General features: G+C 41.7%; 1 protein-coding gene across 2 annotated transcripts in view; it reads right to left on the bottom strand.

Annotated features, from left to right (window-relative positions):
* Positions 1 to 301: 301 nt before the first annotated feature.
* The window catches only part of PRDM16 (PR/SET domain 16), a 32,008-nt gene continuing 18,798 nt past the window's right edge, over positions 302 to 13,511 (bottom strand). For both annotated transcript variants that reach the window (XM_051988748.1, XM_051988747.1), the window contains exons 5-6: positions 2,824 to 2,993; positions 302 to 615 (exon numbers count right to left, since the gene is read on the bottom strand). In XM_051988748.1, the coding sequence (XP_051844708.1) occupies positions 437 to 615; positions 2,824 to 2,993 (349 nt within the window). In that variant the 3' untranslated portion in view covers positions 302 to 436. The remainder of the gene's footprint in view (positions 616 to 2,823; positions 2,994 to 13,511) is intronic.

The raw sequence follows: 13,511 nt of genomic DNA on the forward strand, positions 1-13,511 counted from the left end.
TTAATTGGAGCCTAAGTTTGAATTTCATAGTAGGGATGCCAACAGGGTCAATCCTTTTTTTATATTAATATGACCAATGAAAGATGAATGAATGAAAAATAGTTATTAAGCAAACTTATAAGTAGAAGCACCAAGTGCTGGAGATACAAATACAAAAATAAATATAGCCTTGAATGTTAAGGAGCTAATAAAAGAGATAATAATACGTAAACTAAAAAACAAAACAAAATAAAACCCCCAAACTAATATTCTCCATCACAGAAGAACAAACAGAAACTCAATTCAAATAAATAGGGTTTTTTTTTTTTTTTTGGACCTTAGCCAGTGCTGGGTAAAGCATCCATGTACGTACACACATACACCCTTGGCATTGTTTTGTACAATGTGAAATGGGCCCTTCGGGTCATTCATATGATAATAACTGTTATTCCATTTCTTACCTTTTATCCATTAGAGTTGATGCTTGGTTCAGCTCGCTATTTGCAATAAAGTTTCTGATTTCAGAGAAATATGAGTCCTCTTTTTCATCTAAAAGTGCATGGTTGTCTGATTCTGAGTTGGGGGAGGAAGCGCTGGTCCCAAGGTGATTCGTAATGACTCCCGCGTGCTGGCTCACTGAGAAGGAATCATGGGTGGAGAAGGAGAGCAGTGAGGAACAATAGCCTTCATTACTCTGGCTGTCCTGGAGGTTCGGAATCAGCCAAGACCCAGCCCAGCAAATCTGGGGCCAAGCGTGGAAGCAGCGCTGACCGCAAACTTAGGGTGTTTCTTTCTGAATATTTGGAAAAATCTCAGATTTTATGTTTTAATTTAATGAAAATACTTTCCTGGTCTGAACAATAGTATTCTTATGCGATCGATCTACTCACACCCTCTTTGCCATTTTTCTCTTTGCCTCGACTTCCCTCTATTCCTGGCTGAGCTCGAGGACCATCTCTGACATGAAGACACCATGTTTTTTGTGACCTCTCCAGTTCCTACATTTACTTTGAATGGACTCATTATGTATTTCGTATTTTTTTTTTTTTAAACCAATAGTCTTTAGTTCTACAGTCTTAAATATCTGCTAGTTGTTAATCTTGGATGTCATAGGATCATAGATTTAGAGGGAAAAGGGAACTTAGAGGCCACTCAGGACAACCCCTTCATTTCACAGATGAGGAAACTGAGGCTCAGTGTGAGCCTCACTGTTTGAGAGGAAAAGTGACTTTTCCATTGTCTCATAGATAAATGAATGGAAGGACTAGAACTCAGGTCCTCTGATTCCAGAACCAGTGTTTTTTTCACTGTCTAAGATGCAATGTGATTTAGGGAGAGAGAGATAGTTTTGGAGATCTGGATTCAATTTCTGACTGTGATCCATTCTGGGTGTGTGACCTTGAACATATCATTTGATTCCTCAGTGATCTAGACCAGTGGTTCTCAGTGGTTCTCAATATCTAGATGCAGGGTCCTCAAACTTTTTAAATAGGGGGCCAGTTCACTGTCCCTCAGATTGTTGGAGGGACTATAGTAAAAACAAAAACTTTGTTTTGTGGGCCTTTAAATAAAGAAACTTCATAGCCCTGGGTGAGGGGGATAATTGTCCTCAGCTGCCGCATCTAGCCAGCGGGCCATAGTTTGAGGACCCCTGAGTCTAGAGAATGCCGGAGGGTCTTTGAAACCCTTTCAGAGGGTCTACAAATTCAAAATTAGTTTTTATTTCTAACATGGTAAACACCTATAAACAGAACCCACATAAACAAAATCTCTTTGGACAGATCCTCAATAATTTGTAATAGTATAAAGATATTAAGAACAAAAGTTTGAGAAACACTGCTCTAGAACGGGATTTCTTAAAACTTTTCCCACTGGTGACACCTTTTGCCTGAGAAATTTTGATGTAATAGGTATACAAATCAAACATTTACTACTAATAAATTACAATTTCACAACCCCCCAATTCAGTTACAAGACCTCTTTTGGGGTTGTGATCTACAGTTTTAGAAGTGGGGCAACAGAGCCCTATTATTATTATTTGCAGAGGAGGTGATGACCTGCATTAATGAGGGAATTTCTTCATGGGAGAATTTGCCTATTTCAATGAAATCATTGGTTCAGTCTCTATTTCATATTTAATTATATATATATACTATGATTTGCATATATATATATACATATATATATATGTATATATATATGTGTATATATATATATATATATATATATATATATATATATATATATATATATATATATATATTCTCTTTGACAGAATGCAAGGTTCTTGGGAGCAGGGACAACTTTATTTTTGTCTCCCTCCATCCCTAGAATGGAGTTCAGTGACTGGTACACAGTAGGCCTACTTATTTTGTTTCTCCCTCCTCTCTTTCCTTCTCCTCTCCTCTCTAACTTTTTTCTTCCTCTTTCCATATTTGTCTTTTTTTTTTCCTTGTGATGCTCTGAGTGTATAGGCAGACTAGGTTGCCTGTTTTGTGTATGTCTTTTGAACTTAGAATGGCCAGAAATATTCCATTCCAAGGGCTCAGGTCATACAAAAACAGGTACAGGGCTGGGTTTGTCCTGCGGGCTAACCCTTGTTCTAGGTAGCTACGTGAATAATGTGCTAGGCTGGGAGTCAGGAAGACCTCAGACATTTAGTAGCTGTATGACCTTGGGTGACTCACTTAACCCTGCTTACCTCAGTTTCCCCATCTGTAAGAATGAGTCGGAGAAGGAAATGGCAAACAACTCCTGGGTCTTGGCCCAGAAAACCCCAAATGAGGTCACAGAGAGTGAGACGTGACTCAACAATGAGAGGAGATGGCCCAATAGTGGGTCTACCTGGAACGTTCTCGTGTTCATGCTTCTTCAGGTGTCTGTCCAAGTTGGTCTGTTGTCCAAAACACCGATTACACAGGTGACATTTAAAAGGCTTCTCCTTGTTGTGGATATTTCTCACATGCCGCTGGAGATTGGAGGAAATGCTGAATGACCGGTCGCAGTATTTACACCTGCAAGACAACCCAAGACCCATGAGTGGAGGGGAAGAGAATAAATACCCTCATTAAACGGCAGACTCCATGAGGGCGGGCAGACCCTGCAGCCCAAGCTCCAAAAACTCAGGGGGAAGGGACTCCAGAAGCATCCAGTTATTACACTTATCCAATGAATGGGAAAGCATTTTGTAGGGTACCATACAAGGGGGAAACATCCAGGTGGCTCAGTGGGTAGAGCCTTGGACATGGAGTCAGGGATATCTTGGTCAAAATCCAGCTCAGATACTTCCTAGCTATGGGATTCTAGTCTTAACCTCTGTTTGCCTCAGTTTACTCATCTGTAAAATGGAGAGAATAACTGTACCTATCTCCCAGAGTTGTGAGAAGTGAATGAGCAATGAATGGTATTTTCTACCGTCTGTTGCTGAGTGATCCCAACCAAATGCTCGGCTATTATGGCCTCTCCTCTTGGATCTCCAGACCTGCTTCTGTCAGCCTGTGCACGGAGTGAAGGCCCACGGCTCCCCCAGTCTGGCTGGGACTCAGAGTTAGGGTCCTTCTGAAGAGCCTGGAAATCATTGTAGTGCCGCAGAAGGCCTGAAGAGGGCAGCGGAGAGCCATGCAAAAGGTATAGGCTGAAGCGCTCTTGCTGACTCTCCGAGAGGGCTCAGAAACTCAGGAGGTTGGAGAGCTGGGAGGAACCTTAGAGATCCACTGCTAAGGGACCACTTCTAGAGCTGAGAAATCCAGAGAATCCAGAAAATGGGCTGGCTGTTAGGATACGGATTCCTCGGCTGCCTGAGGAGGGTCAATCTAGAAGGGACCTAAGTGGCCATCCAGCCTTTCATTTTATAGATGGGGAAACGGGAGCCCAGGGAGGTAAGGAGGCCCACATAGTACACGAGTGGCAGGATCTGAAACCACTGCCAAACAAAGACGGAGGCTTCCTGGGACTAGTTCTCATCCGATGACAATTGGCAACTTCCACGGATGATGGCATCGGATTGAACATTAATCCTTCTTTTGCTCTCGAGGCTTTTTATGAACAGTTAGCAGTGTATAGTCTCATTGCCTTTGCCATGTAAGACACACAAGAACTGTTTACCCCATTTTTCAGAAGGGAAAGCTGAGGGCCAGAGATCTTGGCAGATAAATAGGTAGTAGATAGATAGAGACTAGATAGATGGAGAGAGATAGGTGGATAGATAGAGGAGAGATAGATAGATAAAGACTAGATAGATGGAGAGAGAGATGGGTAGATAAAGTATATAGAGAGGTAGATAGAGGATAGATAGATTAAGAGATAGGTGGATAGATAGAGGAAAGATAGATAGGTAGATAGATAGAGGTAAGATTAATGGATAGAGAGATAAGTGGATAGATAGAGGCTAGATGGATAGAGAGGTAGATAAAGGCTAGAGAGATAGGTAGACAGATAAATAGGGATAGATATGTAGATAAATGAATAGTTAATTGAGTAGATAGATAATAGATGGATAGACAAATAAATAGCTGGATAGCTGGATGGATGAAAAGGCAGATAGACAGATGGGGATGAATAAACAGATATTTATAGACAAACAAGTAGATAGGAGGCAAGGAGAAACAAGAGAGATAGTGTAAACAATAACCCTTCCTTCCTTCCTTCTTTCTTTCCCTGCTTATTTTCTCGGTTGAAAAATGCTGACAGAATAAGTGATTTTTTTTGTTTGGGGGGATTTCAAGAATGTGGGGAAATGTCTAACAATCAAGCAACAAGCATTTATTAAGCAATCACCATGTGCCAGGCGCTGGGCTGGGTGTTGGGGATTCAAGGACAAAGAATGAAACAGTCCCTCCCTTCAAGGGCTCACCTTCTGTAAGAGGACACAGACTGTGTCTTATACATTCTCTGAGAGGTGCATAGGTAAGTGTGGCAGCAGAAATACAAATAGACCCAAGGCATTTGGGGAGAGAGGACAGTAGCTGGGCTAGAGGGGATCAGGAGAGGCTCCAAGCAGAACATGGTTCTGGAGCTGAGTGTTCTTAGAGGAAGAGAGATCCCATTGGGCAGAAAAGGGATTCCGTTCTAGGCGGCCAATGGGAGGCAGGGGAATGGAAGCTGGACTACTGTGGGGAGGGGGTGGGTTGACTGGACCATAGAATACAGGAAGGTGTATACCACATAATAAGGTTGGAAAGTAAGGTAGAGGTCAGGCTGTGGAGGTCTTTACAAGCCAAACAGCAGTTTATATTTGATCTGAAAGCTCAGAGAGAGAGCCTTTGAGTACAGAAATGACATGGTCAGATCTCTGCCTTAGTAAAGTAACGTTGGCAGCATGTGGAAAATATATGGACAGTGGAGAGCCTGGAGGCAGGGAGGACAATTGGGAGGCTATTTGTAAGAGTCCAGGTGAGAGGTCAGAAGGAGGCTAGTGGCTGTGGGAGGGGAGAGAAGAGAAGGGATATATCAGAGAATGTTGTGGAGGTAGGAAAGGCACTTTTTGGTACTGGTTGTCTAGATGGGGCAAGGGACAGTAAGGGCTCTTGGATGCCAGGGAGGTTCCGTCCCTGGGACAATCCCTCCATTGATGCAGGATACAGTTACCTGCCTTAGCTTAGGGACTAAGTGGTAGGCACCGAATAAATGCTTGGTGATTTGATGTGGCTTAGCAATAAGAGGATTAATGACTAGCTCAGGCTGACACAGGCAGGGAGCCTCAGAAGTCAAACTGGAACCAGAGTCTACTGCTCCCTGCCACCAAGACCCCTGCAGAATCCAGACCCTCTTAGGACATGGGCTGGGTTCTTCCGTGGCTGTGTCCGATAGACCCAACTCTGGTTCAGGGACTCTGTGGATCCCTTGAGGAAGTGTGGTCCTCGAAGGCCCCTGGAAAGCATCCACCAATCTGGGGGCTCTCTGCTCAGCCCATCAGCAATTCTGTTGGGTGTTTTCCCTAAGACAGCAAGAATTCCCTTTGGCAGGGAGGGAGGGGTGGCTGAAGTCTGAGGCTATTAGGTGCCACATGCACGCACCTTCCAGATGTGTTACAGCTGTGCCTAGGATTTGATCTCGGCAACATAAGCCCATTATTTGGGGAAAAAACAGGGAGAGCTTTATGAAACACCCTTCTGAGATGCTTATAGTTTCCATGTTCCCCCCTCTGAATGTTGCTCAGTAAAATCTAGAAGGTTTGGAGACTCACAGAAGACTGACTGAAAGGGGGAGGTGTGATTTATACTGGGGAGTCATTTTGACCCTGAGGTCATTTTGTCCATTCCTCTGCCTCTAGAAGCAATACATCTACTCCACTGCAGAGAAACGAGGTTTTGTTTTCTCTTCAAATTTCTGCTGAGGTTTCTGATGGAGATTCCATGTCATTCTAGTTTCACAAATTCCACAGACAGGTTTGTTTTTTTCTTTCCTTCCTTCCTTCTTTCCTCCCTTCCTTCCTTCCTACTTTCCTACCTTCCTTCCTTCCTACCTACCTTCTTACCTTCCTTCCTTTCTTCTTTCCTTCCTTCTTCACTTTTTCTTTCCTTCCTTCTATTCCTCTCTTCTTCCTTCCTTTCTTCCTTCCCCCTTCCCTCTCTCCTTCATTCTTCCTCTCTTTCCTTTCTTCCCTCTCTCTTTCTTTCCTTCCTTCCTTCCTTCCTTCCTTTCTTCCTTCCTTCCTTCCTTTTTTCTTTCCTTCCTTCCTTCCTTCCTTCATTCTTTCTTTCCCTCCTTATTTTCTTGATTGAAAAATGCTGTCTCCTGCTTAAACTATAAACTATGAGGATCCAGGGTCAGACACGAGAAGTGGATCACAGACTTGTTAAAATAAAAATGGGAAACAGAGGGGCTTGTGAAAGGCACTCTATCTCAAGCGTCTGGGGTCAAGAGAGGGCAAGAAGAGGGAGCCTGCATTAAATTTGGCCTCCAAAGGCCCAGATACTACATCTCTCCTGGTTTTAATCTAAATAAATGACCCAGGCATAGATGCTGACTTAAAATTTAGGGGAGCAGTGAACAGAGGGGCTGCCGGGAAGTCTGACTTTTCTGGCAGCTGGGATTTGCTTTGTGAATTGACTGACAAATGGCTAGTGGAATTTATTGTGGAGCAGTCAAAAATAATACAGCACTAAGCTCCAAAAGCTAATAAGCCAGAGCAAACAGTGAATAGCAATGAGCTATAACGGAAGGACTTTCAGAAGGACCTTGGAATAATCAGAGACATCTTTAAAGAACAGCTCCAGGAAATGGGGAGCCACTTTCAAAGGGCAGCAAATGGGATGGGGAAGGCAGATAAAAAAGGAAGCCACCCACTGCAGGTCTGAGGGAAGGTCACTGGTGGCAAGGCTGATCTGGGCTAAAGGTCTTGGGGCCCCTGGCCCTTCCTAGCACTTAGAATGAAGACACTGATCCTGCTGGCTCCATGTCGGTCCGAGGGAGTGAGATGAGAATGACTGCAGATGGGTAGGGCGAGGGAGGGATTTTTAAAAGGAAAGGAGAAAGGAGAAAGAAAGAATGAAGGAAGGGAGAAAGGGAAAGAAAAAAGAAAAGGAAGAGAAGAAGGAGGAAGGAGAGGAAGAAAAGAGGAAGAAAGGGTAAGCGAGGGAGAACGATGATGATGATGATGAAGATAATGGAATTGAAGAGATGGAGAACTGGTTTCAAAGCCAGGAAGAATTGGTACAAGTCCCATCTTCAAGGGGGGGCAGCTAGGTGTCAAAGTGGATAGTCTATGGGGCTTTCAGTCATCTCACTGAGTTCAAATCCAGCCTCAGACACTCACTCTCTAAGAAAGTGATCTTGAACAAGGTATCTCACACAGTTTGCCTCAGTTTCTTCATCTGTAAAACAAGCTGGAGAAAAAAAAATGGCAAACTACTCCAGATTTTCTGGCAAGAAAACTCCATACGGGGCCTGAAGAATCGGACATGATTGATGATGGCTTAACAACAACGCCAACAACCCACCTTTGACACATAATGGCTTCCCAGCCCTGTGGAAATAACTCATCTTCTCAGTTGACTAGGCCATTGAGGTTAAACTCAGATAGAAACAGGGGCCACTAACTTGTATACAGAGGTCCCTGAGAGCACACAGTGCCCTAGATAACTACATATCAACAGGATCTGTTTATTGTATTTATTTTGCTAACTACTTCTTAATTACGTTTTAACCTGGCTGGGGGCATTCAGGAGTGCTTCTGCATCCTGATTGATGGCTTTGCTCTAGGCAACTCTCTAGAGCTGCAGGGAGGGGACTGGCCTCCATTGGAAGAGGGAGTCTCCTCTTTGGGGGTTCTAATGACATCACGGGTTCAATCCATTTCACTCTTGCTGTTGCTACTCTTACTATTCCTACTCAAACTTTATTCCAATAAACATTTATTAAGCACCTACTGTATGCTAAGCCCTGGGGATACAGTAAATTAAAAAGACAGTCCCTGACCTCAAGAAGCTTACAATCTAAAGGGAAAAACAAACAAAAGAAGGCAAGAAAGGGAGAGTAGAATTGTTACTATTAGCTAACATTTAAATAATACCACTATACTAACTAACATCACTAACTAACACTACTAGTTAGTTAGTTCTAACTAACACCACTGTACTAAGTGCTTTCCAAGTATCTTTCATTTGATCCTCATCACAACTCTGGAAGGTAGGTTCTGTTATTATACTCACTTTACAGATGAGGCAACTGAGGCAAAAAGACTCATTGATTTCCCTAAAGTCAGACCGCTAGTAAGTGTCTAAGGCTGGATTTGAACTCAAGTTTCCTAATTCTAAAGCCAGTACTCTATTCACTATTCCTCCTAGAAATGACATCATCATAATGATGATATTTCTAAAAACTTCCATTTCTATAGCAAAGTACTTGGGTATACTTCTTTAGTCTCATAACAATCTTCTGGAGTAGGTGCTATTGTTTACTTTCTCCATTTCACAGATGAGAAAACAGAAGTCAGGGCTTAGTTCTACATTTTCTATCTGGTATCTTAGGTATGCCATTTAATTTCTCCAAGGTCTCAGTTTTCTTCTCTGTAAAAATGGGGGAGTACTGGGAGAAATGATTTCTAAGGTTCCTTTCAGCTCAAGATCTTATCTTCTCCTGGTCTCAGTTTCCCCATGGATAGCCTAGATGGCCTCTGAGGTCCCTTCTAGCTGCAGTTCTATGATATGACTAAGGAAAATGAAAGAAAGGGGAAAGAAAGTGAGCAAGGGGGAGAAGGTTAGACTGGAAAGCATCCCTGAGCCATCAGCTGAGCTTGGTTACAAAAATAAAAAATCCACCCGCAGGAGGACCATTTAAAAGCGGTCCCACACAGACTTCAGCTGTGTGCTAAATGCCCACTCTGCTCGGAGGTTTCAGCTTAATGCAGATGACAGGGCCAAAGCTCCTGAAAGGAAATGAAAGAAAAACAAACCCCGAACAGATGCCGAGGAGCAGTCGGTCCCCTACGTGGAACTGCGGCGGATCTAGCCAACAGCCTGGCAGAGGTTGGAACCCCGGGTATAATTCCCAAGTCATGCAATTGACGTGTTCCTGATGCTAACCTCCCAGAATGCCTGGGAGAAGCCCATGTCCTCCCTCCTTCCTGGGTCAGGTTTTATGTCGAAGAATGAGGTTATAGGGTTTTGCATAATAGAAGGCTCTTCTTAATGAATGAGGAGAGGAGAGCCCTTAACATCAGAGATGCTCCATAGAATTTCAGAGTGAACCAAATTGATTTTGACCTTCCAGGGAATGGCATTAGGAGAGTTAAACAGTTATCTCCCTCTACCCCAACCCTGCTTCTCAATTCTCTTTGAGAGGAAGCATGAAAGAGCAGAGTTTACGGTGTTAAAGGATCTGGATTCAAATCCCACCTCCAGTGCTTACTTTGGATAAATTCCCTAAGCTCTCTGATCTTCATGTTCCTCACCTGGAGAATGAAGGGGATAAAAATGGAGGTCTTTCCCAATTCTAAATTTAGGGTTCTAGTGATAGATGTGGTCAAATTATGTCTCATGTACTTATTAACTGTGTGAACCTGGATGGATAAACTTCATCTTTCTGAGTCTCAGTTTCTTTTTTTGTAAAAGAGCATTAATAATGGCACCGACCCCTATGGGTTTTTTTTTTATTGTGAGACTATTGTCAAGCTTTAAAACAATATAGAAACATGACACTGGCTTTTTCTCTCTCTTTTTTTTTTTTTTTTTTTACTATCTGAAATACATGCTGAAAATTTTTCATACTAAAGGGAGAGGGTTTAAAAAAGAAGATGGTTCCAATCTGAATATTTCAGCAAGATGAAGTAGCTTCCAGATCAAATATATCTCTCCCTCTCAAATAATGTCTTTATCTCTATTTTTTTTTTTTTTTGGCAAGGCAATTGGGGTTAAATGACTTGCCCACAATCACACAACTAGGCAGTGTTAAACGTCTGAGGCTGGATTTGAATTCATGTCCTTCTGACTTCAGGACTAGTATTCTATCCACTGCTCCATCTAGCTGCCTCTTGCTCCTTCTTTTTGCCTTTGAACCCTCTTTTTTGATTAAAGCTTTTTATTTCGAAATAGATACATGGATAATTTTTCACATTCACCCTTACAAAATCTTGTGTTCTAAAATTTTTTCCTCCCTTCCCCTAGACAGCCAGTAATCCAATATGTGTTAAACATGTCCTTGCCCCTTCTTTACAGTCTCTGTAGTATTTTACGTAAAGATCGGATCACAACATTTGTACCAAATACTGGATCTGTTTGCAGGTTCAAATTCTAGTTTGACTTTCTGAGCTTTGGGATTTTGGGCAGAACCATAATTCTTTGATTTAATAAGGTGCCTACCTTGCCAAGCTCTGCACTAATTACTGAGGAGACAAAGAAAAACAGTGCATGCCCTCAAAGGTTGTATATTCCATTAGCAAAACCAACACATATAGACATATACTGATATAAAATATATCAGTTTACATATACAGTTGCATATAATCGTATACAAAATATATTGGGCAAAATGTGTATATCCTATTGGAGAAAACATAAGTAGCTCAATGAAATAATATACATAAAGCACTTTGCCGGCCTTAGGTTTATATCAATGTTAGTGATCATTATTGTATATAAAATATATTAGGTAAAATATGTACATCCTATTGGAAAAAAAAACACGATAAGTAGATCAATGAAATAATTTACGTAAAGCACTTTGCTGATCTTAGGTTTATATCAATGCTAGTGATTATTATTGTATACAAAACATATTAGGTAAAATATGTACATCCTAATGGAAAAAAAAACATGATAAATAGATCAATGAAATAATATACATAAAGCACTTTGCCAGCCTTAGATTTATATCAATGCTAGTGATCATTATTGTACACAAAATATATTAGGTAAAATATGTACCTCCTATTGGAGAAAACAAGATAAGTAGATTAATGATATAAGATACATAAAGCATTTTGCCAGCCTTAGATTTATAGCAATGCTTAAATTTATATCAATAAATTTATATCAAATCATCATTATTATTATTGCTAAGAAACAAGGTAATTTGCAGAGCACTAGAAACTCAATCAACAATCATTTATTAAGTAGATCTAAAAAGTCTGCAGGAGGCTAGGATTCAGAGATGCAGCAGAGTTGAGGAAGGGGGACATTGTAGACACATATTGCAAAATTGGACTTGAATCCAGTCCTTCCTAACTCCAGATTTCTTGCTTTTTTCCATTATAGTACAATGTTTCTCAGATGAAGCCAGGATTTGCAAAAGCAAAAACACAAGCTCACACAACTTCCCAACCAATTATTGTATCCTTAGTTGGATGTCACAATTTGGAGGGAGCAAAAGAAATCAATGATCATTAAGTTCTTCTAGAAACTCGGTCTTGGTTCTCTGGGGGGCTATTTCAGCGAAACACCATGCAGAAGTAAGCTCTCTATTACAGGAAAAACACCCGGCTCATTTTGTGGGAGAAGAACAGATCGAATCGATCTTTTCTTCCCTAACCTTCGTTAAGCCATGGGTCTCCCTTTTTTGGAAGGGGCGGGGGAAGCCTCAACAAGCGATTGGTGACTAATCGTGAGTTTTCATTGATCACTGGAAGAGCAAAGCAAGGATCGCAGCAATCTGGGGAGACATATTGTGGACCACATGTGCACGATTCACAGGGAGAAGAGAGGAGCGTTTATGAGGGGTGAGAATCAACAGCCACACAAGGCTCCATCAGCATGATTTAACCTTTCTCCCAAGGTACCGAGGACTTCAGAGAGGGGCCAGATGTCTTAATTCAATTAGCATGCAAATCAACTAACCAGTGTGCATTTATCAAATGGCTTCTATACCACACACTGGAGAAACAAGGGCAAAAATGAACAGGCCCCTATGGGGTGGAAAGGGGCTGGATTGGACAGCAGAAGACCTGGATTCAAATCATTTATTCCCTAGGTGACGGGAGTGAAATGACTTTCCCTATTGAATCCTCTTCTATAAAATAAAATAGTAGATGCTTCCAAGATCCTTTCTGGCTCCAAGTCTATGATTCTCAAGGATGGATCGCTCTGATCAAAGAACCTCTCACCAAGTGACTATTATTGTTGAGAAGTACCCAACTTTATAAGAAAAGGGAAGTAGAAATGGAAAGAGGATAGTGTTGGGAAAAGGGAAAAGACAGATAAAAAGAGGGAAACTACATCCCACAAAGAGGCAAAGGAAATCTATCATATCTGAGGGAATTTAGAGAGGGGGAGGAACATTGTGTGAGAAAGTACCCAATTTTTCATGATCTCATTTTAGGATTTTTCTTGGCATAGATACTGGGGTGATTTGCCATTTCTTTCTTCAGTTCATCTTACAGATGAGGAAACTGAGGCAAGCAGGGTGAAGGGATTTGCCCGGTGTCACCCAGATAGGAAGGGTTTGAGGTCAGATTTGAACTCAGGAAGATGAAGCTTACTATGTCTAGGCCTGGTGCCTAACTTAGGGCCTTATATATTGTTAGGTTTTTCTTATTAGAAAGGCAGCTAACTGCTGTATAACGCATGGGAGATTCACAGTCAGAGATTCTGAGTTCAAATTGTGGCACTTGCTACCTAAGTGACCTTGGGAAGGGAAGGGAAGCTTGTTTCTTTATAAAATAAGGACATTGGAGCTCTGAGGTCCTTTCTTGCTCTAAGGCTCTATGAAGTTACTTGATAGCTCACCTTCCCTAGGCAAGAAATTGGTATCTCGGTAGAGGCAATACTTTAAGTCAAAAATGACTCTAATGGGGGAATTTCAGCTCTATCACTAAGTCAATGGAAGCTTAATCTGGCTATACATACAATATACTCTCTGTAGAAAAAAAAAAAGCAAACAAAATAAATTGGATTCACCCATAAAAATGGCTACCTCTCTCTCCCCCAGCTTCTTCTTCTTCCTTTTTTTTTTTTTTCCTGAGGCAATTGGGGTTAAGTGACTTGCCCAGGGTCACACAGCTAGGAAGTGTTAAGTGTCTGAGACCAGATTTGAACTCAGGTCTTCCTGACTTTAGCATCTCCCCCAGCTTCTTTGCAGAGGTGGGAGCTACAGGTGTA

The sequence above is a fragment of the Antechinus flavipes genome, chromosome 3, assembly GCF_016432865.1.
Source record: "Antechinus flavipes isolate AdamAnt ecotype Samford, QLD, Australia chromosome 3, AdamAnt_v2, whole genome shotgun sequence".
Lineage (NCBI taxonomy): Eukaryota > Metazoa > Chordata > Mammalia > Dasyuromorphia > Dasyuridae > Antechinus > Antechinus flavipes.